At 39.7% G+C, this 27787-nt stretch overlaps 1 protein-coding gene across 2 annotated transcripts in view; it reads left to right on the top strand.

Moving 5' to 3' along the window:
- Window positions 1–1408: 1408 nt before the first annotated feature.
- Window positions 1409–27787, top strand: part of st6galnac3 (ST6 (alpha-N-acetyl-neuraminyl-2,3-beta-galactosyl-1,3)-N-acetylgalactosaminide alpha-2,6-sialyltransferase 3) — a 49399-nt gene continuing 23020 nt past the window's right edge. Inside the window, exons 1-2 of one of the 2 annotated variants that reach the window (XM_026998366.2) lie at window positions 1409–1574; window positions 23991–24188. In XM_026998366.2, coding sequence (XP_026854167.2) covers window positions 1557–1574; window positions 23991–24188 — 216 coding nt within the window. In that variant the 5' untranslated portion in view covers window positions 1409–1556. The remainder of the gene's footprint in view (window positions 1575–23990; window positions 24189–27787) is intronic. The other variant, XM_026998367.2, reaches the window with a different exon arrangement.

Below are 27787 nucleotides of genomic sequence, written 5' to 3' on the forward strand. Positions count from 1 at the left end.
GGGAGTCCTTCAATAATCTCAAGATCACTCAATTTTTTATTTCTTTGTACAAATATAGAAAACTGTTTAGAATGAAACTAGTGTTTTATCTATTCAATCAAATTAGACAATTGTTGTTTAAATATATATGACATGTGGAAGCAACGACATTAGAGCAGACCAAAAACTAAATTGGCCTTTCCCAGAAAGATGTAATTTTAGAAGTTTGATTTATGTTTGAAAGAACGAATTGCATTTATTGTAATAAAATGTACTAACCTCATGTGTTGGATTACTGTGTTTGGTTTTCATTTCACATTATGGTGTGTTTGTATTGCAGACTCACAAAACATGGATCCTACAGCACAAACATGACACAGTGTGAAATTTGCCTACACTAAGAGCCAGAGTTGAGCTGCCATGCTTGCTTCTTTGCACCTTTCCTCAGCATGCTTGGTGTGATGCCCAATGTGAGCCCCTGGTGAGGGCAAAGGTGTGACCTTGGTTGAAGAGTGGACATGTGAGGGACACATGGATTGTGGTAAGTGCTGAGATGTGCTCCCTGACCTGGGTTTGAGACAGGGGTGTGGTTGCTGCCCTCAGTGTTCAATACAGTACATACTTTAGTGTTTATAGAGGTACAAAACAACATAATTCAAAATGTTTTTGCTGAACAATATAAAGATTGTTACTCTTCGCTTAAGATTTACTAAACCATACCTTGCATGAAATTTTACATATTTCTGCACATGTGAGGTCATCTCAAACACAACCAAAATGATCCTCCACTGACCCTCCACTGCAATTTAACCTATAGTTCACTATACTGGTAATAGAGAACAGATGCATTGATCATCTTACCATTATTTGTGAAGAGTTTTGCAAAGCAAGGTCCAGGTTTATTTGATAGCTGGACTTACCTAAATAGGGAATTGGTACACAAATTCACAGTGAAATTAAATGGGGATCAATTAAATCAGGCCTGCACAAAGGCAATCAAAGCAACATTAATCAAAGCAACACTTATTTTCCATAAGCTCGTTTTCTATAATTTTTCTATAATTCTTTCTATAAATTTAGTTAGTCTGCGTAGTTTTCTATACATTTCCTATAATTCTTTCTATACATTTAGTGAGTCTGCTTACTGTTTAATAAAAAAACTGGATGTAAGTTTGAAACAATATATAAAGAAGCCGAGATATCTGAGTAGGTTCATTTGGGAGCATACCCTAGAATTTACAGCAGTTTACAAATTTATTACAAAGTTCAGTCATACCATCTGTGCATGGGCCATGCAACACTCTAGAATCGCTCTAGAATCAAGATTCATACGGTGACGTGACGCGAGAGGCGGTACTGCCGAAGGTATCAGCCAGTAGGAGTGAACGTCAACCGAGGCTCTTTGGAAAAGGGGAAGGAATAACGGGACGCTACAATATTGAGGAAAATGCCTCGCTTTCTCCGTGTCGTCGGACCTTCGTAGCGCACATGCATAAGCGAATAAACACCACAGACTGTCTGTGTTTTCGTCCGTAGACAGACATTGGGGTACTGTAAGCTATACATTCACGTTTACGATGGCCTGGATATGTAAGGTAAGTCCATCAACAGAGGTTTTTGTCCTTTGCTAAACGGTCCCATCGTTTTCTGTTATCCTACTATATAACTCAGTAATCAAAACCTTCTTTGAAATATTTGAAAGAGCCTTTCTTCCACAATGTCCCACGGATCGCCGAGGCTTTGTATCCATATGCTCAGCCTTCTTGTGATTTGCTGAGTACAATCTATCATAAGATCTTTGAGAAAGCGGCTGCCGCATACGCTCAGTGCAAATACGACATGATGTCTTGCGCTGACTTTGAACATTTTATGTGCCTGTTAGAGCGCAATGAGCATAACACTCTGCTGTTTCAAATAGATTCTGATAGCAAACATACCTGTCTATGGCCTAGATCTCCCGCAGATCTGTACTCGAATTTGGGGAAGGGGGGGGGGGGGGGTGTTGCGCTCAGCAGTTTCCTTCTGACAATGTGGAAAACAGATCTCATTTAATTAGGATCAACTGATCCGTGAAACTTCACGAGAACAATCGGGTACAGATTCGCCCCAAGTTCTAAGTAAGTTTACCCTCACCAAACAACTGTTATTGGCAGTTGTGCTTAATTTGAAATATGAGCGTCGAGGATCTTTGGGTGGTTTTTCCTCTGTAGTTGGAGTACACACAAATACACACTGAATGTAGCCTTTGTTTGGAAGTCATGGCGTCTTCTTGATTTACCGTCTTATTAAATTTTTATCAGGAGACAGATACCGGTAGCCCCGACGACATTTGAATATGGGTTACTAAGGAAAGATGGAGTGTGCCCCGATTTCACTTTCTGTTTTAGTGAGAACATTTACAGCCATTCTTAGCATTAAAATAAACGATTCACTTCCTGTACCTAAACATATGTACATTAAGACTGTTCTTGGTTATATTTGGACAGTGTTGTCCCATTTAGTTACTGGGGTTAGTGGTGCCTGAGGTTGTGGACAGATGTGTCCACAACCTTAGGAAAATGCCAACCTGAATACATCTACCTATTAACTCGTTTGGTGCTTGTTGTGGTCCAGTACAAAGAGAGGAACAAGTCGCCCTATTCGTTACGCGCAATTTTCTACTTCTAGTTTAACATGACATATGGCCTGTGTTTGTTCATGTCCTATGAACCATGATGTTTTCGGAGGAGAGGGCATGCGTATCATGCTTCACAAAAGAAGACTCACCGTTCGCTATGTCCTTGTGTATCTGTCTTGCTCAGTTCATATCTATAAATAGCATAGAGTAGTCGTTAGGCCTGTGTGATTAACAGCTGTTCTTGGATCTGAAAGGACACTCTGTTGTCTATCTGCCCTGGTAATTCAGGGCAGGGACATCACAGTAGTCTAGCACGCAGCAGTTAGACAGAAGTCAGGGGAAGAGTGATGCAGATCGCTTATCAAACAGTGTTTCTGTAACATTCATCAGAACTAAAATGGCAGTGAATGTAGCTCTTCCACTGATATTACTGTAAATAATATCTCATTCTCTGTATACATTAGTATACATTCCATTTTAATTTTACATGCTTTTTCATTTTGCTTGTGATATGTTAGACTTGAGGTTTTAACCATGTTGTTTTGCTTGGGAGAAAGCATGGTGGTCTTATGATGGTAATGTGACCTTCATGTGATGCTCAGAATCCTCTGTCCCAGTGATAGTTTCTTGTTTTTACTCATGAAAATCCACCCAGCCAAATTACATGGCTATCACTTCAGCCCTGGAACTTGGAATTAATGGCATCAGTTTAGAAGACGACAGCTGTGAGATGATAGCATTGTGCCTGTGTTTTTCCAGGACCAGACCTACACATCGAGGCCATTCTTTGGACTTGAGCCCACAAGTCTTGGGTCTTTACCCAGTACATTTCTTTGAACTTAGGTCAATCTCGTATCTCCTTCAGGTCCTTTGGATATTATTGCTGTTGCTGCAGTTTATAGTGAAGTTTGCATGTAGCTGGACTATGGTAACAGTGGTGGTACTTTCTAGGAGGATTCAGCAAGTTTTTTTCCAGTGATTCCAGTCCATGACTGTTTGCCACAATCCACAGATCCACCACCCCACCCCACCACTCCTCATCGTGAAAGATTTCTTGGCTAACTTTTTGCCTGCCCTTTTTCACACACACCCCAGGGAGAGACTTCTTGGCCACCTTCTCTAACACAGTCCCAGGCAAAGTAGTTTGGAATTTTATTTTTGTACATGCTTCTATTTGTGGAACATTTTTGCCTTTTAAAAAAAAAGTAAGATTCTGCCTGTCCTGAACTGGTGGTTTGTCAAGCCCATAATTCTGGTAATAATATGTTCAAATGTATGATATATTAATATATAATACTGATACAATATTACTTAATATAGTCATAAATGTATTTAAAAATAACATGAAAGCTTAAAACTATAAACATAATGTTAATTATTTTGATCTAATTCTAAATCAAAAGTAAAAAGTATTTTCAAGGTTCAAACATATTTTTACTTAGTAGGAAATGCCCAAGAAATAAAGCAAGCACAATCATAAGATCTCTGTCACGCTAACACTTTGCGTTTTGCCGTGCTTTGTTCTAATCAGACTGGCATGTAGGGCTTACCGACGTGGGTTTTCAGATGAAGTTGGAGACTTGTCTTAAAAGCAGCCAAAACCACACAGATGTCTGGAATTGATGATGAATCTCCAGATCAGGGGCTTTCAGCTCCAGTTGTGTGGTGTTCTTCAGTACCCTAATCAATCTGATCCAGGTCTTGATCAGTAACTCAGTGAGTTGGATCAGTGGCAGTGGCTCCCAAGGAGTAGAGCTGAAAACACCTGTTATAGACGGCTCTCTCATTTTGAATTTTGAGTTTAGCAACTATCTATTACATGCTCCTCTTACAGTATGTAGCTGTAATTATTAAAATTCATTTACTGTGGTTATTTTGATAATTTTATCAATAATCATAAGTAACAGGGAAGCATTTATTTCTGAACTTGACATAGTTCATAAGGCTATTCACAAACAACTGAGTGCGACATTTGTAAGTCAGGAGTGAGGCACGAGTGGCAAGCTCAGAGATAATTTGTAGACAAAAAGACCACAAAGCAAAGGCAATTCCCAGCAGATATGATAGGAGCAGGCCTGGTGACATCTAATGGGAAGGCTAAGGACCATCAGTGCAAAGCACTGGAGTCAGGAAACTGTGGAGATAAACAATGGACAGATAATAGAGACGATTCAATAAATAGATGATTGGGACTGAGGAAGTGAAGGTGTGTGTGATCTGTGGGGTCTGACTGGGTACCGTCTAGGGTGGGAGACTGAGCTTTTGTACTTTCAGAACATAACATTTTTAGTTATTGCATCAGAATGCTCACAGTATATTTTAATTCTATTAAAACCTCATTTTGATAGTTAAATTTGTATAATTCCATTTTTGTTACCTTTATCTAGGATAAAACTCAAATGTTTTTGTAACCATGACCTTCATAGATGTTATTAAAATGTGTTATTAATGTGTACAAAATCACTACAGAGTTACACTGTTTAATATTGTAAAGACTTTAGGACTAATACATTTGATGACAAACTGCTACCAAGAAGTAGTAAGTTATATCCTTATAAATGAATAGAATAGCTGCTAAACATAACTTTCTGTAATGTGATTTATCTCTGTAACAACACTGTAACAGTACAGGGAATTTATTCACATGACGTATCTTAAAAAGCATCTAAACAATCAGATATCAGGAATCAGAACCAAAACACCAACTTCTGTTGGGGAAAGCTGAGAAAGAACTATAAGACTTTGGTTCATAGTGGTATAACTGAGTTTTCAAACCAAGTTAGTTTCTTCAAACCAAGTTGCTGCAAATTTTAATGCTAATGTATATGTCATTGTTCTCTATCCCTCATCGAGACATACTTTCTTGCAGAGTTTGGTCCCAAGGCAAATCTAACACCATATTCATGCAGTCAGTGTCCTCAGTGTCCTCAAAGGTTGATTCTAAACTTCAGAGAAGAGTGTCTCTCCAGGAGACAATTCTCGGTCTATGGTGATATTTGAAACTTTATCTGCTATCAGAGTAAAAGCATTTAAAGATGGCATGGGGAAACTCAGCAGGTCTCAGTCCAAAATGTTTGGTTGATCTCATACAGAATTCAAAGAAATAACAGTGAATGTGTTGCATTTTCTATGAATGAACAGAATAAGAAAAGTTACACCTGTCAAACAAACCCCTGGCTTTTGTCATATGACATAGGTCATGTGAATTTGAATTCTTATGATTTTTATGAGACTGTGGCACATATTTATGTAAATATATGTAAATTAAGTTGTCTAGGATCTTTTTGTTCAAATTTCCACTTCAGAAGAATAATCTGAATTTATAATCTACATTTGTTATGGAATTGGTGACACAATGAAAAATTGAGTAAGATATCTTACTTGTCAGCTTTTTTTCACTGTTCCTAACTTAAAAAAAAGTGTTACTTTACAAGGCAAGCTATCACAACTTTTCTTTGTCAGTTCACTTACAAAAAAGGTTTAAAAGGCATCCAGAGTCAGTGTGAGAGACCCCGTCATATTGTCCATCACAGTGGTCCAGACTGCTTTAGGATAGTATTAGTACTGCATGCTAATAAGAACACTGGTTCCTCTAATAACCCTGCATTGTTTGAGAGCTGGTTGGAGAAATTAGATGGCTTGAATGAGAATGACATTTAATTTTTCATGTAATCTTACTTGAGTTGGTAGCGGTGTGACTGTGGGTAAGTAGATTAAGGGGAAATGTGTGAAAGCTAGGGAGAGAAGGGTTGCAGACAACTGTGTGTGTGTGTGTGTGTGTTCAAATATGTGCCTTTTTCTGTACTAATCCTATGTGGGACCTTTCAAATATAACCACACAGTGCATATTGTGAAAAAATTGCTCTTAATATATCCCTTTTAAATGACCAGTCAGTCCATTGTGGAATTATCTCCATGCTAATACATGCCATTGATCCAGCAAAGGACGTAATTAAGACCTCTAATGCAGATATTCTCATGTAAATAAGTCACTGATGTGATTTCAATATTTTTAATGCATAATTTCCATTCTATAGTTTTATGTTGATGCATTGTAACTTGACAGTTGATTGTGCTATATGACTGAAATAACAGTCATAAAGCAAACAAAATCACTGCACAAAAGCTCAGCCTGGTGGTCTGGCTGTGACCTCTGCTTGAACTTGCTCTCTGCACTGGAAATCATATCCATGTAATTGTGTTAACCTTGTGCAGACAGTGCCACAGCAGCTCCCCTGGGCTTTTCACACCTGGCCCTTAGATAATGAAATCATGTCCGTTCATGCTTCGTCTCCCGAATGCTTAATTCCAGAAGTTGTGTTCTTTCACCTTTCACCTTTCACTTTCAATGCGGCCTGTCACAGCTTTCGCATTGGTTTGACAGATAAAAAATAAAAGGTGATCTTCGGTGATGCCAGATGCCTTGATAGGCTCAATCTCCTGGCCATAATTGGCCTTGCATTCCAGGTGGGAGGGATGGCTCCTCCCTCAGTGCCGTGCCATCCAATCTGGGAGTCTGCTTGTTGGAGTGGCAGGGCTGGTGCACTCTTTCAGTCCATCCAGTGAGTTGTCCTGTGACGTTGTGTTGGTAGCAGTTTGAAAAGATGTGCTGACTGGCTACCTGTGGGTTGGAGGAAGCACATGCTAGCTTTCACCCTTGGTGGTGTTTTGTGATGGGGGAAGGATTAGTTAGTTAATAGTTAGAGCTGGAGATGACTGTTAAAAGTTAACCTTTGTTAATAATTTAGATGATGGTGAAGCAAGATCACAAAAATGTATTTCACAGTACATGAATTGGTCTGTAAGGCAAAGAATTGTTTCCTAAAATTACAGAATCATATTGCTTTTCTGTAGCTTTGACAGCAATGTGTCATCAGTGTCCTTAAGGTTCCATCAAGCAACTTTTATTCTTTGTGTGAAGGAAAACTCCAAATACAATCTAGCAGCAATGAAGGTACTCACAAAAACGACTGGAATAATCATGTTTTTCATTAATTCAAAGTCTTCTACTTCATCAAGAATAATGCTCACTGTAGCATCATTTGATTCAGCCGGACTAGACAGCTCAAGCAGCAGTTCACAGATTTGGCTAATGGTCAAAAGCTTATTGTTTGTCCAACTTGCTGTCCAAATTGCTGCTCTTCCAACAACAACAAAAAAAAACAACTTTTTTTGTACAGCACATGTACATTCATACCTAAACAAAATGCTTTAACATGTTGCTTGCACAGAGCGAGATGTGAGTCAGTGTAACAAAGAGCAGATTTTAATGAAAAGTCCAAAAGCAGGGCAAAAGGAATTAATAGAGGCACCAACAGCAAACAAATGGATAAACAGTATCAACCACAGACAACTGTTTCCTAAAAGACACAAGTCAGGTTTTACATTTAGGTACTTTAATACTGTGTGGTGAAGGTTGCTTTTGGCCAACATGCTCTGGCTAAAAAAAAACCAAAAAAACAACTAATGACAAAGTACAGTTTAGGAAGGTACTACAGAGAGTCATTAGGAAGAAATGTCCATGATGGCTTCCTGTCCAAGCCTGGGGTGATGAAAATTGAGAGCAATCTGCAGAGGTAACTGCAGTGAATACCATGAAAGGTATCACTGTTGGAAACTGCAGTCTTTCAGACCACCTGAAAAGCTACCATGCAGGGGAGATTATGACAATTTTTTGACTAGGTGGGTTCAAAATTTCAGTCAGAGTTCTGCTGTCTGTTAAAAAAGTTTTAATTAATTAATTAAAAAAAATTGAAACTGCATGCACATGAACACTGATAGGATGTAATATTGACTAGAGTTTAGACCTATGTGGGGATGCCCAGTGACATGTCAGTTTGTGTTTATGAGGGCAGTGTTTTTTGGTACTGTGTAGAATGTGTTCTTCACAGTTTCCAGGTTACAGGGTTTCATCATTAAAAGTCGGTCCACCCATAAAACATGTGATGTCCTTTTCGAACTTCATGCAACTTTTCATTGTAGTGCATAGTGTATATATTATTAAAATACATTTCAGAGATAATCTATTTATCACTTAAGAGATAAATTACCTGAGAGCTGTCAAAATGATATATGATGGACTGAAGAATAACCTATGTGTTTTTGTTGACTGAAGCCATTTGCCTTGGGTAAATTTTCCAACAGAAAAGTTTGCATTTGCAGAACTTCTGCGAGCACAATGGACAGTGGGTTAGAGATTCTGACTGGCTGGAGGTAAATTATAAATCAGGCTGAGGGGGAGCAGCAGGCCAGAATTTCCACTCTTGACACTGGTCTTAGATCAGTGGGTTAGAACGGTGTGTGCCCAGAGCAGGAAGGCAGATGCTACCATTACTCAGTGCGGTCTGTAATTTTCTCCCTGTCAGCTGCTTCTTAGCCTGCATCGTATTTGGAGTGCTTTGCAATCTGATGTAACTGAACGTGGAAGAGGGAGATGAATGGCCTTAGCCCTAACAGACTGTCCACAAAAGGGCTGAACCGACAGTGAAGTCTGCAAATTACAGCAACTATTGTCAGCTATGACCCATGTTCATAAAGGCTCTTATTTGAGCAAATGGGTAATTGGTGATAAACATAATGCCGTTTTCCCAAAAGGAGGCCTTTTTGTGTAGTCACATGAATTCTGGCCTCTGTGATTATCTTGTTCATTTCTAACAGCTTTCTATTGAAATGTTTCAGTATTTTTTGTAATTTTTTCACATAGTGAAAATATACATAGTGCTCTACACCCTTGCCACGATTCTATTACATTATTATTATATGGCATGTTCTGCTATATTACAGTTGTGTAAAACTATGCTTGGGAGGTATGTACAGCCAGACTGCTAAACATAAACAGAATATCAAGTCAAATGTATAGCTATGCCCTGGCCACGTATGAAGGCCTGATTCTAGGGAGAAGAATATAAATTGTTCCCCTGGTAGGCCCAGGCAACCCACTTCATCAGTTTCCTCCAAATTCACTGTGCCACAATTCAGGGAGTATGTCTGCAATCTTTCTCTTAATTTATGAGTCACACCCTGTAATGTTTTTGGTTTGATCACAGACATATTAATAAAATGCATCTCAGACTCTCAGCAAAAATCTCATGGGTTATGCATGTGGTCTTAACCACTGGCCCAAGGGCTAAAAGTCTGATGGATGGTAAACTATGGACAGTTACGTGCATGTCATGGCTGTTTGCTTTGGAGTCCCCTGGGATAAAAATAAATTCCGAATTGGAGTCTTTGCCACAGGAAAGGGAATGCACAGGAAATGGAATCCTTCTAATTAGCATTCCATGCTAATAATTAGCATTAGCGTGCCACAAATTTCAGAATCCGATTGCTTTTCTGTATCTTTGAGAGCAATGTGTCATCAGTGTCCTTAAGGTTCCATCAAGCAACTTTTATTCTTCGAGTGCAGCAAAACTCCAAATACAGTCTAGCAGCAATGAAGGAACTCACAAAAACGGCTGGAATAATCATGTTTTTCTTTTCATTCAAAGTCTTCTACTACATCAAGAATAATGCTCACAGTAGCACCATTTGATTCAGCCGGACTAGACAGCTCAAGCAGCAATTCATGGATTTGGCTAATGGTCAAAAGCTTATTGTTTGTTCAACTTGCTGTCCACATTGCTGCTCTTCCAACAAAACAAAAAAACAAAAAAACTTTTTTTTTTTGTACAGCACATGTACATTCATACCTAAACAAAATGCTTTAAGCATTGTTGCATGCACAGAGCGAGATGTGAGTCAGTGTAACAAAGAGCAGATTTTAATGAAAAGTCCAAAAGCAGGGCAAAAGGAATTAATAGAGGCACCAACAGCAAACACATGGATAAACAGCATCAACCACAGACAAGTAACAGCTTGAGAAGATGTCTGTAGAGGCAAAGATGGGCACCTGTGGGACTTAAATAGAAGTACATGGAATGAGGAACAGGTACAGGTGATTACTAATAAAAAGGTGATTGGGAATGGAGGAGTGGTTGTGAAGTGTGACTGGTGGTTCTTTGGATGATTGACAACTGGGGCAAGACAAAGACACATAAGCTATTGCCAAGTATACATAAACTTGGGTAATTGGTACAATTCTAGTAAAAGGAAACAGCACTATATTAACCAAAAATCTATAATGAATTTGGCTCTTATTTTTGAGCCCCTAATTGGCAGGCAGGTAGACTGGCAATTATTTAAACACAAATGAAGCATAGAGCCAATAATTACACATTAGATGACTACTATGGATTATTAATGTACAGTTATGAAATACAGAACTATACGTACAGCTGAAATAAGGACTACTTCACAATTTTCACAGTTAGACAGCATTTATTGTCACAGAACGCTCACCTCCCGCAAGGCACATGGTTTGGCCAGCTACGTGCAGTAGGAGGACCATTGTTTGTGGCCACGCCTGCACACACCTGCACCTCGTTTGTTTGTGTGTATGTAAACCCATGTCAGGGAATGCAGTGTCGTTGGTCATTGTTACTGTAACGTGTCAATGTTAGCCTATGTCAATGTTCAATGTGGTGTGTAAATGTTCAATGGTGATGTTAAACATTATGTTCATTCGTGTAACATGTATACGTGTTTATCGTTCGTATTTAATGTTGATCGTTTCTTGTTTGTTTTTATCGTGTGCGATTCTTGTGAGTGTCGTTAGTGTTATATGTTAAATGTTAATAAATGTACATGCCAGACGTTGGAGTCTGTACGTCCTGCCCCTCGCCCTGCAGCACTCGGGCCACCACTCGGGCCACACACTCTTTGATCAGAGCATAAAATATCCTGACAAACTTTTAGGTTTTCTCTTGTACAATCAGGAAAGAGGTCACTATTTTAGAACTACAAGGTTTAGAAAGAGTTTTTATCCCCATGTTATTAGAAAGATAAAAAGTAAATAGGGATGAATGCTGGTTGATTTATGTATGTTGGCTTTGCGTAGGGATTGATGTTTTTGTATGTGATAGTGTTATGTACAGGAAGTGATGCCTAAACATTTCATTATTTCTGGGCACTTGTGTTGGCAACATGACAATAAAGTAAAGTAACTAAGTAAAGTAGCTCATTTGACTATTACCTTTGCCAAGAAGAGTCCAACATTTCCAAAGTAAAGTAAGACTCAGTATTTTAACACCAATCTCACAAATGAGGCAGAATGTGACAAGTTTTTCAGTTGTGTTTATCTTGGTTTATCGTTATCATGATGCATTAAATAAGACCATTTTTGTTTTACATAACTTGAATGATTCGTCCTACAAGCCATGAATTTCATGGTGATGTCCAGTTTCTGTGAAAGCTATAGTGAAGCCTATCAAACTACATGATGATATGTTACACTACATTCACAGGTCCTGGCAGATAGCTGCGTCCTTATAGACATATTTTTGCAGTAAACATGGATGTGTACTTGAAGCATGTATGAATGAAAATGTGTTTCTAGGAACCAATAAGTGAAATCCAAAATTTATGTTTTTTTAATAGGTACTTGGAATTTTGGAACCCGTTCCAAAGTGGAACAAGGTTTCAGTACCCAGCCCTATTGCATGTAGAGTCTTATTTGAATGCAGTGTACTGTTTTGTGTGTAGAAGAGGGCAGGTCTCCACTATGCAATCAGACAATGGCACTAATCTTGTTGGTGCTCAGCACGAACTACATAAAGCTAAACAGTAAAATCAAGAGAAAACTGAGAATGCCTCATGCAAAAATACAAAGGTTGTTCAACAGAGGATGTCTCATGTTGGAGGTATATGGGAAAGACAGACAAAGTCTGTAAGAAAAATCCTTAGATCTGCACTTCAGAAGCAAACAATCATAGATGAGTGTGTGCAAACTTTGTTATGTGAGTCATCTATGAGTTTGACATCTTCAATGACCAGATTTTTCTTAATCTTAGTCCATGGCTTAGTCTCTGGCTTGCATACAGATTATGCTTCTGAAGCATATATGGTGGCAGTATTGGTTGCTTCTTCAGCAAAAACAGGTGGTTAGGAGTCAAGGGTTCAAGGTTTGTTGGCTGGTCTATAGAAGTGGTGCTTGTCCTGGTGGTCAGGGAACGTTTGTCACCTGAAATACCTTGGTTTGAGATCATGTGTGGTTGCTGCTGTCAGACCTTATGTATAAGGTTTGTATAGATAGCTATAAATACTGGATCCAGCTTTTCACAGCAAAGGTCTTGAAACAAAGCTTGTCATTTCAGAGATGTTTAAGAAGGTTTTGCTGTCAAGTCCAGAATGTTGAACGTTTGTAGTTTGTTTCTTAACATATGGTCACTGCTCACAGCAACAGTTCCATATCCATGCTCATTCGCATCAGAAAAGTAATGGAGTTGCTCTGTACTAATTTGCCATAAAGTCACCTGATTTTACACATCTAATCACATTGATATAGATAGATATACTTACATTTTCCATTACGTCATTTAGCAGATGCTCTTATCCAATGCTCTTATGCAATACCAAACACAGTAAGTCCTCAGAGGGTTCAATCAGTAAATTGTAGTGCAATACGGGACTCTGCTGTTCAGACAGACAGTAGAAGTATGTTCCATTTGTGAGTAAGGACAGAAAAGAATCTTGATGCTTGTCTTCTATGAGTCCTGAAGCATGATGTATCAAGCCTAGCTATACTTGAGATTTGAAGTACTTGAGTTACTTTCTTGGTGTTGTAGACATGCTTTGTAGGCAAGCATCAGTAGCATTCTTGGCTTTGTATGAAAGCATTGGTGTTTTAAATCTGATGTGAGCATCTACTGAAAAATCAGTGAAGGGAACGGCAGTGGTGGAGTAATTGTAATGAAATTTGGACAGTTGAAGACCAGCCATGCTGCTGCATTCTGGATCAGTTGTAGAGGCATGATGACCTGTAGAGGAGGACCAGCAAGTAGCGAGTTGCATTAGATTAAGATGACAAGAGACTGAACAAGAACCTATGTAACTTCCTGATAGAGAAAGGGTCGACTCCTTAACAAGTTATATAGGAGAAATCTGCATGACCAGGTCAACTTTGAAATATGAGTAAAGAATGATAACTGGTCATCCCAAGGCTGTGTGCAGCTTTGCATGGAGTGTCCAGGGAGTTCTCAAAGGAAGCAGTGGAGTCATGTCAAGGATCAGGAGTTCCTGGAATGTACAGAAGTTTAGTCTGGTTTGGGTTGATCTTATATTGGCAAGCAAATCCATGAAGTGATGTCAGCCAAAGGTACTGAGAAATAACTGGATTAGTTGAGTATCATCAGCACAGCAATGGTAGGAGAAACCATCTCCAAGTCTAGAACAATTTCCATACAGAGCCAATGATTCAGAGGTTTGGAGAGAATTGAGAGGAGGATGTTGTGGATTACTGTGTCAAAAGGCTGCCAAAAGATCCAGAAGAATTAGAACAGATGACAGTTTAGTGGCTCGGAGCATGAAGCTTCTCCAAGACTCAAAGGGGAGGCCCATCCTCCTCTGTTTGACATCAGACACTACAACAGGAACAAAATAAGTAATAAGGACAAAATAAGTAATAAGATTAAGTAAGTAATGGAAGTCTATTCTGGGTTTCTAGGGTTTGATTAGTGTAAGTGTGTCTAAAACCCATCTAGCACAGGAAGAGCTGCCTGGTCAGCCTTGAGCCTTCTCACTGTTCTGGGAGGGAAGGGACCCCCCGCCCCAGATTAGGATAGATGATAAATCTGACCATCAGGCATGGTCAAATACTAAAGTGTGTAAAATAGGGGTAGAAGTAGAAGTAAGGGACAGTTTCTTTGGAATGTGCTGGTATGTGCGGTGCATAGTTGTTGATGATGTTAGAGATTAATGGAATCATAGCTCTTGAAACCAGAACAGAGTGGAAGGAATGGGATCCAGCATGCAAGAAGACAAAGTGCTAGGTTTCAGGGGTTGAAGGATCTTGTCTGTGGAGAGAAGAGAAAAACAAGGCAGAGAGTTAGATGCACGGGTGTGAATACTGGTGTGAGGAGTGGGAACAGAGGAAAAGGACTGGTAGATTCTTGCAACCTTCTCAGATAGCTGGTGTAACTTGAAACCAGTGATCACTTTATGACAGAGGCTTGAGTATTGTGAAAAATGGAACTTGTGTTTCATGTTAATTTTGTACTGTTTGTAAAGTTTAAATTAATAGATGCCAAGAGAGTTCACATTAATCAGTTTATGTAGCCAGAAAAAAATTCAGAAGTTGTTGTATTAAATTCTCATACAATGCAAGACACCAGTGGCTCTAGTTAGTCCTTGTCAGTGCTGGTCCTCATCACAGTTTTCAGATGTGAATATTAGCACTGTTAATTTCATTGTACAAGTATTGGATTCAGTGGGATTCAGGATTGTGAGTTTGTAAGAATGTGGAGTATACAACAGCACAGAGGGTCTTGCACTCAATTCCTGGGGGATGGGCCCACCCATCATTACTTGGTCACATCTCACATTAGCTAGTTCAGAGTCATACGTGCTATATCTCCAGGTTTGGTTATCTGCCACCAATAGAAAAAAAAAGCTTGGATAATGGCAGTGGGCTGTGACTGAGCTAGTGTATGGTAGAAGATTCCCAGATCTCCATGATTATATACAGTCAAGCAGGTGTAATGTATCACTATGGGTGGCATGTGTTATTTTTGCCAAAAATAACAAAAGATTAGCTGTTTTAAGGGTTCAGTCTGACAGAGGAGCTAAGTGGTTTTGCTAGTCACCCATGGAGCTTATTCGTTCTCCAATCCTTAATTGACACAATTTTTAGCATCCTCTGTGAAACAATACATGTATTTGACACAGGAGAATTTGATTAGTTAGGAGAAAGCACTTTAATTTCTTAATTTCTTTTGTCACATTGTGCATTGATATACAGAGACATTGTGCTAGGCTAACATTATATTTTGTAATATGAAAAGTAGAGAGAACAGGTGGAACATTTGTCATGACCTTGACTTTGCCATATACAATTTTATGGAAGGAAGGAGCTCAAGAAGAGGAGGGAGTCACTCAGAACTCAGTATATTCATTATAATCAGCCTGCACCTTTCGGAAGCAGCAGTTTTCTTTTGAGTTATTTTCTTTTGTGCAAGCTCAGAATATATATGTGTGTTGTTCATCAGCTGTTTGTTGAGTGTAAATACACACGGCTGACAAGTGGTGACAGTGAGCTGACAGAAGGTGATTCTCAGCCGCTCGCAGTTGGCATTGGTGTGTCATTTGGTGTGTTGCTAGCCTTAGCGCTTCCCCAGCCTTGTTATAGCCTTATTTAATGCATACACTATTCAGCAGAAACAACTATTTTTTCTCCCACAGCTTTTCTTGTTCTTTAAAGCCTAAAGGATTTATGTCATGAACTTTCATTTTCAACCCACAAGAGACTGTTTCAGTGGTGTATCTCTTATCCTACATCTGGCTCTACAGCCACTTGTGGTTTAAATGGCACATATGCTGGCTCGGACATTTTGCTACACAAATCTTAAATCTTCAGCTCCAGTATTTATGGATTAATGTGTGCTTGATATGAGATACAAGTGAGCCACAGCATGACCCATTCCACTGCCAGTTCTTGTAAAAAGAAGTTTTCATTTTCAGTGTCTTGTTTTTAAGAAATCATTCACAATGTACAGGTGTTCACCGGACTCAAGGTGACCATTTCAATTTGTATTTTACTCTAAAGTGCATTAAAAGTTATTTTAGTAATGCCATCGCTTTGTGAATGCTAATCCCTAAGGGGTCCTTTAACTAGCCTTTGGATAGATTTGGTATGGGCTAGTAGTTAATTTATAGTGACCTGAGGCCTACCAAGGAATGTTGAGATACATAAGCCCAAAAAGAAACACATGAGCATATCTCAAGTACTACATTTTAAAGCTGCTGTAAGCATTTTATTTTATGAGTTGGGTAGTGACCCGATAGCTATCAATAAAATAGTTGGGCAAACATAATTACTCTGTCAGTAACTAAAACTTTGTTCTGGCTATGTTAACCAATCCAGAATTTTTTTTACAAGACATCGGCTTGCCTGCCTGTACTTTGGAGAAAGGTCTGGATGGAGTGCGTGGGAGAGGGTGGATACCTTTGGTAGCTAAGTTCTGTCAGGAGATAGCAAGAACTGTATAATCAGTTAGAGTAGTCTAGCTTTAAAGTGTCTGTGCTTCATAATATAGGTTTGAAGGTGTAGCTAGTATCAAACAGATGAAATGGCATACTTACTAAGTGCCACCAGCTACTTGCTTCTTTGTTTTCTTTCTGTCCATTTGATTGGTAATTGACTGGATGGTGTTTACTCAGTGACCAATGCTTTGGTCTCATGTTCAGGTGCTGGTTAGCTCTTAAACTCATGAGTGTCACTATCTGAAGTCTCACAGTTTTTCGAGACTGTTTGCTTTCAGTCAGGAGGGTGGGGGAGAAGCTTCATTCATCATGAGGCGTGATGAGAGCTTAATGGGCTCTCTGGTGACTGCCACTTTCTACGCATATGTGAGTAGAGTGTGGAGAGAGCGGGTTGGCCCTCTGCTGGAGATTTCTGGTATAGCACTCTCACAGGTTAAAGGCGTCATTATTTCATTATACATCTTTCAAAAAACAACAATGGCTGGAAACGCATTCATTACAATAGGATCACATATATTAATTTTAATATAGAGTAAATACTTAAACAGCTATTAAAAAGGTATTGTACCAAGATTAGTCAGTGTTTTCAGTTCATCAGTAATCAGTTTTATTTTGTTGCAGATTCAGGTGAGCAAAATATATAGGTTAGGAATTTAAAATATACTATTTGAGTAATTAGAAATATACAGTTTATATGAATATTCAGACAATGAAATTATGAATAATAACTGTAAATTACCCTGATTTGTTATGGATAGGCATCCAGCTCAGTTGGCTTGTTTCCATAGCCTAGCTGCAGTGCTTTCTCTGGTTCTCTGAAGTTGCCTCTGCATGGATTACAAGATTTCAGATTTCAAGAACGCGGATCAGATTTTCAGCAGGAGTTCATTAGGAGAATGGCTGCACACCTCAGTGGTGTTCTCTACATATTTTACAGGCCAATGCCAAGATACCTTGGCCCAGCACTTTGATTCTCTTGTCCTGCTGTGCCTGCCTGTTTCTCGGCCTGTCCTTTTCTGTAATTCCTGTGACTCACCTGTTAGAGCAGACGAAGCAAGGTGCTGGCATCGCCAAGATCAAAGGTTCCATGCCCAGGAAGCACACATACTGATAAATATAGTTAAAGGAGAAATACATAATTTTTACCACCAATAAGTAGTAAACAATATTTGTGAAAGTAATTATTTATTATTCTTACATTTGTTTCTATAAAGTGTAGCTCACACGACATATAGAATCGAATTGCTTTGTATTTGTAGGCGTCAGTTTCATAATGTGAAGTAGAATCGCTGAAAAAAATTACTTTTTACTCCTTTAAATCACTCTGCCTAAAAGGAGCTTGCAAATGCCGAAAATGTAAATTTTAATCCTGAGAAAATCCTTAGTAATCTGGGCAGTGACCCTGGTGATAGCACTGCACTGCACAGTATGTACCTACAATTAATAAACATCATTGTGGCTTCTCAGCAAATGTACTTCTTGTATGCTTGCTTTTGCTTCTAGACACTTGCCTTCATTAAAAGGACTCTTGTGATATGAAGCTGATTTTGACATTTTAATTATTGAGAATGTTTGAAAGCTATTAATAACTTGTTCTCAGTTTCTTTATCTCTATGTACATTTACTTCCCCGGTGTTCTCCATAACAGTTATTCATCAGGTGAATTATCAATACCTTCTTTGTGTCTGTCAAATAAAGACAAAGAATATTCTGGAATCACACCAGGGGGTTCCTTAAATTGTCGTTGGACATGTTGTTCAGTCCCAGAATGTTTGGCTCTGTCTCTTGATGGCGTTACCTTTAAAAAACAAACAGACAAACAAACAAACAAAAAAAAACAACGTTCTGTCAGGTTTGTGTGAGCCATGAGCTTAGGAATGAAGTAATATGATGAAATCCATTTCATCAAAAGATGAGTTTTTGTTTATGTTTTTCCTCCTGTCTCAATTCCTACAGGGGTTAACAAGTTTCCACGGTCAGAAATTAGCAGGGAAAGGGGAGAGCAGAAGAGCTCAGTAAATATTTCTTGAATCCCTGATTAATTGAAATTGGATCTTAACAGCTCATTCGACCATGAGTGGGAGAAGTGAGTGGCAAGGTGCAAGCGCTTTTGCATTGCAAATGTAATTTTCACCGTTGCCAGGGCATCAGAGAGCTACCTGGTAACATTTTCTCACAAGATGGCATTATGCTTAACATTTGAATTAACTGTCTGAATCATTCCTCGCACAATTTTAACATAAATCTGTCTCTTAATCTTTTTTTCCTAAATGACAATGTGTTTGGGGAATCTCCCAAGGTCAAGATAACATCCAGTGATAAGGAGTAGAAATGGAAATAAGCTTACAGGATATGAGGCTAGACGCTTTATTCAGCATTTCATTGTTTCTATAATGTAGCTGCACCGGCAGTGTTTGGGCCATTTAGGCTTAGACATATACATGCAAGGTTTTAGGCCTTTCTCTCTCTATTCCAAGACTAATTCATGTCCAGGAAAGGTCGCAGTCAAAACGTAGCAGGAACTTTTTTCCTTTTTAAAAAAAAGAAATGCTACTTGAAGCTTCTGAATATATTATCAGCTCTGATGTAATGCAACCATGACAATTCCAAGTCATTTCATTAATCGGGTTGGACATCCGGTAAGCCATTAGCCTGCCCTCACCCTATAACTCTGACTTACCTTTCTCACAAATGTGTCTGTCCTTCCATATATCCAGTTGCACGCACACACACATACACACACACACACACACACACACACACACACACACACACACACACACACACACAGGGAGAGAGAGAGAGAGAGAGAGAGAGAGAGAGAGAGAGAGAGAGAGAGAGAGAGAGAACCAGCTGCCAGCATGCTGCCAGCCCACTGCAGAGGATGTCAATGATGCCTGGTGTTCAGGCGTTGAGTTGAGATCAATAGCTGCTTAAATGAGGTTACAAGAAAGTCTAGGAATAGCCTGATCCTCCTCCCTGGTCCTCTTCTCCACCCCATCACATCCCAAAGCTTTAGCTCAGAGTTGTGTTATTTGAGAGGGCTCTGTTAGCCATTACACTGCCAGAGAGCCTTTGCTCCTCATTGCTATAAAACTCCCTGTCAGGCCTAGTCATGAAAAAGAAAAACTTCATGAAGAGTCACCGAACCTATCCAATTGAGCTGTCTCTTGCCTCGAGAGGAACCTTGGAACCTTTTTATAGAGTCTTTAGAGTCATGGAGTGAAGAGGAAAGTATATGAGTTTCACACAGAAAGTGCACATTACATTCTGTACTAAGGGCTGTAGAAAGCCCTTTTTGTCAGAGGGGATTCAGTTTTGCTAGTTTCAGTCTGCAATCTCGGTTTCACTCTGTTAAAAGTGTCCTAGCCCAAATTACTGAAAGGACAATATGTTACTGAAAGGACATGATTTCAAAAAATATCTGAATGATACTTATAAATAGCAACTCGTGTAACTTGGTGTCTGACTTGGAAGAGAGAGGATGCAGGTGAATGTTGAGCTGTTCATCAAAACAAACAGTGGAAACAGATCAGGGCTAAGTTTCCCCAAAGCATGGTAATGCAAAGATCTTGAAAATGGTAGTGTGAATATCACACCTGACACACTCTCTGTCAATTAAGATGATCCTAACACTACAATGCAATGAACAGCATGAAATGGACAGCAGGCAGGAGTGTGGTCAACAGGACTATATCCAAATACACAGCAAACAGTCTACTACAGACTTACAGATTCCAAACCGAACAGTAACAGGCAGACGTTGAAATCCAGGTATTTCTAAGCAGTTTTTGAATTTGTCAGTAGGGAGTGATTTCAAGTGAGCCCTCGAGAGAGAGGTGTATAAAGTGAGGATTAATGGGGACACAAGGGAGGAGGCTAAATGCTAAATACTACGTTGCTACACTACTGTGTTAACGCCATGGCGTGCTAAAGCCCTGCAGGGGCACTGTTTTCCTCTCTTCCTCACTTTCTCTCCTTCACTCCCCCTCCCTTGCCCGCTCTCCCTCATTCTAATCCCTCTCTGTCTGAAAGGCCGGTAATGGGTGAAATTATGCGGAACGTGAGCCCTGCGCGATGATTATCCCGATTGATAGTGGGATGATGAGGCAAGTCGTATGTCATCCGCCTGTGGACTCCCCTCCCCCTGCAAGCCCTCGAATTACCCCCAGATTTCACACTCCATTTTGCCATGATTTGTGGCTTCAGATTGAAATCGAAGCCATAGGATTTTTTTCTCTCGTGCCCCCACCACAGCCTCCATGCCATGACAAGAAATCAGAGTGACAGCATGGGTCAGATGGATGTTCACACTCTTGCTTGTTCTATTCCTCTCTGTTTCTCTCCCTCCCTCTCTCTCTCTTCCTCATGTCTTCTGCCTCTCCTCCTCTTTGCCTCCATCGCTCCCTCACTCTCCCTCATTCTGTCACTCTCTCCCTGTTCTCTGCCTCGCTTGTTCTGTCTCTTGTTCTTATTCTTCCTTAATCACTCTATTTTTCTCATTTCCTCTCTCTCCATTGCTCTCTTTTTATGGTATCATACAGTAACTACCCTGACAGGCTTAACAACATCTCAAGGGAGTTGCCCACAATCCACTGTTTGCACTGCACTGAAGTGTGAGTCATTGCATCATTAAAGGGCCAATTGCTTACAGCATCATTGTATGCCATATAACCTAGCAATTAAAAAAGCAGTGTCTTGTAGACATGAGTACCTTTTAAACAGAAAGATAACTATCTTCATCCTTCCTGAGATTTTGGGCAAAAGTTTTTCTTCCTCAAAGTATCTACAAATGAGTGATGTAACTCAATGTAAAATATTTGAGTGTGAACTCAAAATGGCCATTTTCTTTCCTTCTGGGTGTCAGTAAGGGGTGTTTGATGTCTTCCTGGGAAGGGGCTCCTCGAACCTTCGCTGAGATGTTTGATGTGGGAGATCTGAGCCCCCTCTTGTGTGGATGGCTTCACAGAGAGCCACTCCATTCGCCATGGCAAATAACAGGCCATCAAACGACTTCAAAGCCCCTATGCGTCTCTGACCCCGCCCCTGTTGCACCAACGGCCAGGCTTTCGGCTCATTTCTTTTGTTTCAGTGCCGCAGAAAATGGTGTCTATAATGAAACAGTGGTCTCTCAGTGGAATGAAGCATTACCCTTTAGGTCCTTCAGTGTTGACAGTGTGAACAATAATTACCTGGTGAGATTAATGAAGATGGTTGGATTTATGGCAGTAGGCTCTGATTGTTTTGGGTTTTTTGAGGGGGGCGGGGGCAGGGGTGGGGTTGGTTGAAGGGAATATCTGGCCTTAAAACATGATTCCCATTCAACACGTCCAGATGCTGCTGTTGCCTACAAAATAGCGTTTGAAACTGAGTTCATCCACACTAAAAAAGGGGTGACTAACTGTTGTTGTATTACTGTGAAATGTGATTGCAATATCATAATAGTGGTGTATTATTAGCTTATCCTTCAGTTGCGTTTCATCTTGTAGTGTTGGCAATGTTTTGCATGAAAAGGTCCATGAAAAGGCCCCAAAAGTAAGATTTATTGTGCAAGATTTGGGTTTGCTGTGGAAAGAGGAATTTAAGATCAGCTAATACTGATCCCCAAACGAGACATTTCTAAATCCTGGCCACAGCACAACTACTGTTATCAGTTAAAAATGTAATCTCCAAAGTCTCTGAAGTGTTTTTCTCACATTCTTATCATGCCAATTAAATGTAAATTTCTTGACACAGACACAGACTTAGTAGATGTTTGAAGTATCGTAATACTGTTTCGTGGCTCACAAGCCTACATACTTTCTTGCCTGAAAAAAAGAATACCACAGTTCAAAATAGTTCAAACTCAGGTGAGTTTGAATAATGGGGGCCATCAGCCTTCAACAATGCAATACCAGGCAAAATGTGTAAGTGTGTACATTGACTGTGCTTTAGGCTAGTATACCCCAGACTATTATTTAGTAGGACTTTGCGTATTCTTAATAGATGTCATACTGTTGACCTTTGCACTACTGACATCACAGAGGGCAGCAATATGCAAATGAGTCTTCTGTGGGGTTAATGATATATTTAGCATTAGTGTTAGCATTATCGCACAAATGTTAATAGTATCGGTTTGAGTAACGCAGACCAATTTTTAATCTGTATAATCTGTCACATCAATGTTTTAATATAGTATAGGCATACTGCAATATGTAGCAACAGTATTTTTATTCACACGGTCCTATTATCTAAACATAGGCAGCACATTTTTCCTTCTAGCATGTAAAGAAAACAGAAGAAAACAAAATAATTTTTTAAAAGTTCTAGCAAGAAACTGCTTAAATGTTTTTAATTTTTTTTGGAAAGTGGGAACAGTGAATGACATATCAGACGAGGCTGAAGGGCTGTAAACCAGAGCCATAATGAGGAGATTGTATTCATCAGGCCCGGTGGTGTTTCAGGCGTTGTAGGAGGCAGTCTAGAAAGCTGTCCTTGTTCTTGTTTAGTTCCTCACTCCTTGACCCAAACGCGTTATTTGACTTCAGTATGTAATGGCTTGTGCTTCTCATCCCATGGCTGCTACGGCCAAGGCAACAGCCTGCCTGCCAAATTGACTTCATCCCCAGTGGCTCATGTTTGTAGCCCATTTCGATAGGGTAAAAGGCATTCTGTGTTACACTGTATATGTATCATAGGAGTTAATAACCTGTACCTTTATGGAGCAGTCATTGTATATGTATCATAGGAGTTAATAACCTGTACCTTTAGGGAGCAGTCATTGTATATGTATCATAGGAGTTAATAACCTGTACCTTTAGGGAGCAGTCATTGTATATGTATCATAGGAGTTAATAACCTGTACCTTTAGGGAGCAGTCATTGTATATGTATCATAGGAGTTAATAACCTGTACCTTTAGGGAGCAGTCATTGTATATGTATCATAGGAGTTAATAACCTGTACCTTTATGGAGCAGTCATTGTATATGTATCATAGGAGTTAATAACCTGTACCCTTATGGAGCAGTCATTGTATATGTATCATAGGAGTTAATAACCTGTACCTTTAGGGAGCAGTCATTGTATATGTATCATAGGAGTTAATAACCTGTACCTTTAGGGAGAAGTCACTGACACTGTCATTGCCGTTTATTCTGCTATTTCCTTTATTTCACTTACTTCTTATTTGCATATGTTATATGTTCGTATTTGAATGTGGTATTTTGATCTGCAACCATACGTTTTCCTATCCTCCAGTTTTCCCATTACAGCTCCTGCAGCTATGAGTTGTGAGGGCATCAGAGTTGACCCCCTCCACTTTTCTCTCTCCTTCTTGTGCAGAAGCGGTTAGTGATCGCGAGCGGCCTAGTTGTGGCGGTGTTCCTCTTCGTGGTGGTGGTGAAATTCTCAGAGAAGCCTTGTTTCCAGCTGCTGACCTTGCTGGGCCAGGGCATCTCTGGTTGGTGGTCCTTCTCCCAACAGCCTCATGAAGCCTTCCAGGCCGGGCACCCCGGCTATGTCAGCGTTCCCAAGCAGGAGGTGAGAGCTATGTCCAGACCCCACCCTCATAAGACTTAGGCCGACACTGTAAAGAGCAGTCGGCGCTGTGTTTGATAGCCAGTGGCCACAAGTTCATTTCCACTTGTTCACTTCACCAATATATTCTACCCTGTTTAAATTATGGAATCTCAGTGCGTCTGCTCCCTCACACTTGTCTCTGTCTGAAAGGCCTCTGTGCTTCACTTGGAAGTCTGTAGCCTGTGAGGCCAACAGTGTTGAACCTGTAGGATGTGTCTGTATGCTAATGAATGTTTCTGTACTGATATAACCCCTAGAATGGGCTATTTGCTTAACTGGTGGAATTCAGTAATCTCTATAGCTAGATCTTTTGCCTAGAGGTCTACCTCTCACAATATTAACATGCATCATTATAGTTTATTACTGTTTGAACCCCCTTACCTATCATGTTACTCACAAGAGAGTATTAATGGCAAACCTCGAGGAAAGGTTAGACCCCTGTCGTTGTATGGATAGCTTCCAAGGCTGGGACTTGCATGGTTAAGGGCATTGGGGTGGATGTCTGAGACAGACCTTTGATTCATAGCAGCATTGGCAATGTTACTGCTTCCCTGTAAATTATCGCCAGGAGTAGTGTAGCACTTTTCCCATGGACAAAATAGATCAACACTTTATTGCCTTGTCTTAAGGCAGACTGACTGAGTGGTTTATTAAGGGACAAACTGCTTGAAACAGATTTGAGGATATTGATGGTCATGATTATAATGATGATGAGTCTAAACTGAGTTTAATCAAGGTTACTGCTTTTTTTTTTGCTGCGGTAGATGACAGTAGATGACGCAGTATCATTTGATTCATGCATATAATGCCTAGATCTTGAGTAACTATGTATGACTTGACTGATCCCAGTGAGACGGGCAGGGGTCATGACCATGCCGTGTCTCACTTCCGGGTGCCCAGCAGTCAACAACAGCCACAACACTGACTGCCAAATTTGGAAGAGCCACGTGACATGAAGGTTCTTCTGCCATAAGACTGGCGTGTGCTCCGGCTCATCACAGCTTTGTTTTGGGAGTGGGGGGGTGGGGTGGTTTGGAGATGATTGACATTTGGCCTTGTGCCAGTAAAAGAGGTCAGACATACGTCAACAGTGGTAACAATGCCATCGCCTGCCTTTCAAACATGATGGAGCTCTAAGAGCATCTAAGAGCTCTATGAGCACAGGTGTTTGCTTCATCAGTAGTTGCTGTCAGATCACCAGTCTGTACCTGACAGTCCATCCTGGATGAATGCCTCAAATCCTTCCGTTGATGTGCATGGTAGAACTAGGTTTTGGTTCAGTATCAGGCTGATGGTGGTTTGTGCTTTCTCCTGATGTGGTGGTCTAGTTGTACTTGGTCATTTGTGATTAACTGGCTGCAGACGGACCAACCCTAGAAATTTCCAGGTTTGCCTGGTGAATAGTGCACCAGGAACAGGATGTCATTGCTAAGGAGAAATTCCAGACTAGGCAAAAATTTTAAGTTTTCTCTAAATGTCATCTCCTTAACATGCTTGGGAAAAAACATTTGGTAAATAAACCGTTTTTGCATTTGTACATTGATAGTGATGTTGATTTCATTGGGAAATACTTTATATCCATTACTGTACTTAAAGCAGAAGAATTTGTGCTTAGATGATTATTTAACTGCACTTTCACATTTATGTTACTCACACTTAGACCAGCTGCTGTGAGTAAATTAACTATGTAAAAAAAGAAATGAACTCCAATTAAGAGCTATAGGATGAATAGTCTTACTTTCATGCATATACCTTATTAACTCATTTTGGTCAAATGGTGAGATTTTTTCTAGTTTGTCTATTTGGTCTAGACAGATATACAGTGGTGTGAAAAAGTGTTTGCCCCTTTCCTGATATCTTATTTTTTTGCATATTTGTCACACTTAAATGTTTCAGATCATCAAACAAATGTAAATATTAGACAAATATAACACAAGTAAACACAAAATGTAGTTTTTAAATGAAGGTTTTTATTATTAAAGGGAAAAAAAATCCAAACCTATATGGCCCTGTGTGAAAAAGTGATTGCCCCCCCTGTTAAAACATAAAATAACTGTGGTCTATCACATCTTTGGAAAGCTGAATTCAATTTCTCTAGCCACACCCAGGCCTGATTACTGCCACACCTGTTCTCAATCAAGAAATCACTTAAATAGGACCTGCCTTACAAAGTGAAGTAGACCAAAAGATCCTCAAAAGCTAGACACCATGCTGCGATCCAAAGAAATTCAGGAACAAATGAGATACAAAGTAATTGAGATCTATCAGTCTGGAAAAGGTTATAAAGCCATTTATAAAGCTTTGGTACTCCAGTGAACCACAGTGAGAGCCATTATCCACAAATGGCAAAAACATGGAACAGTGGTGAACCTTCCCAGGAGTGGCTGGCTGACCAAAATTCTCCCAAGAGCGCAGCGACAACTCATCCAAGACGTCACAAAACACCCCACAACAACATCCAAAGAACTGCAGGCCTCACTTGCCTCAGTTAAGGTCAGTGTTCATGACTCCGCCATAAGAAAGAGACTGGGCAAAAATGGCCTGCATGGAAGAGTTCCGAGACGAAAACCACTGCTGAGCAAAAAGAACATAAAGGCTCGTCTCAGTTTTGCCAGAAAACATTTTGATGATCCCCAAGACTTTTGGGAAAATACTCTGTGGATTGATGAGACAAAAGTTGCATTTTTTGGAAGGTGTATGTCCCATTACATCTGGTGTAAAAGTAACACAGCATTTCAGAAAAGGAACATCATACTAACAGCAAAATATTGTGGTGGTAGTGTGATGGTCTGGGGCTGTTTTGCCGTTTCAGGACCTGGAAGACTTGCTGTGGTAAATGGAACCAGGAATTCTGCTGTCTACCAAAAAATCCTGAAGGAGAATGTCCGGCCATCTGTTTGTGACCTCAAGTTGAAGCGCACTTGGGTTCTGCAGCAGGACAATGATCCAAACACACCTGCAACTCCACCTCTGAATGGCTTAAGAAAAACAAAATGAAGACTTTGGGGTGGCCTAGTCAAAGTCCTGACCTGAATCCGATTGAATCCGATTTTTCATTAAGGGCCATGTAGGTTTGGATTTTCTTTTCCCTTAATAATAAAAACCTTCCTTGAAAAACTGCATTTTGTGTTTACTTGTGTTATCTTTGTCTAATATTAACATTTGTTTGATGATCTGAAACATTTAAGTGTGACAAACATGCAAAGAAATAAGCTATCAGGAAAGGGGCAAACAGTTTTTCACACCACTGTAATAATGTCTGAGGTACAACGATAGTTTACTGTAAGAAATTTTGGTTTTATTTCTTTATTTTTTCTCATTTGTTGCTGTGTATACACAGCCATATTTTGCTGATAAGTTCCATATTACTGCTTTGTTATTAGATTCATATCTTCCCACACGGTATGCATGACATTGTAATCAGAAGTTGCTTCAAATATTTATTTATTTTTTGTGGAAAAGAAATACATTTTCCATATTTTCACACTTCTACATCATTTTCATATTTCTGACAATTTAAGGATTTCAGTTTTACTGGAATGTATCCTTGGTGTACCTTT

The sequence above is a fragment of the Electrophorus electricus genome, chromosome 18 (assembly GCF_013358815.1).
Source record: "Electrophorus electricus isolate fEleEle1 chromosome 18, fEleEle1.pri, whole genome shotgun sequence".
Classification (NCBI taxonomy): Eukaryota; Metazoa; Chordata; class Actinopteri; order Gymnotiformes; family Gymnotidae; genus Electrophorus; species Electrophorus electricus.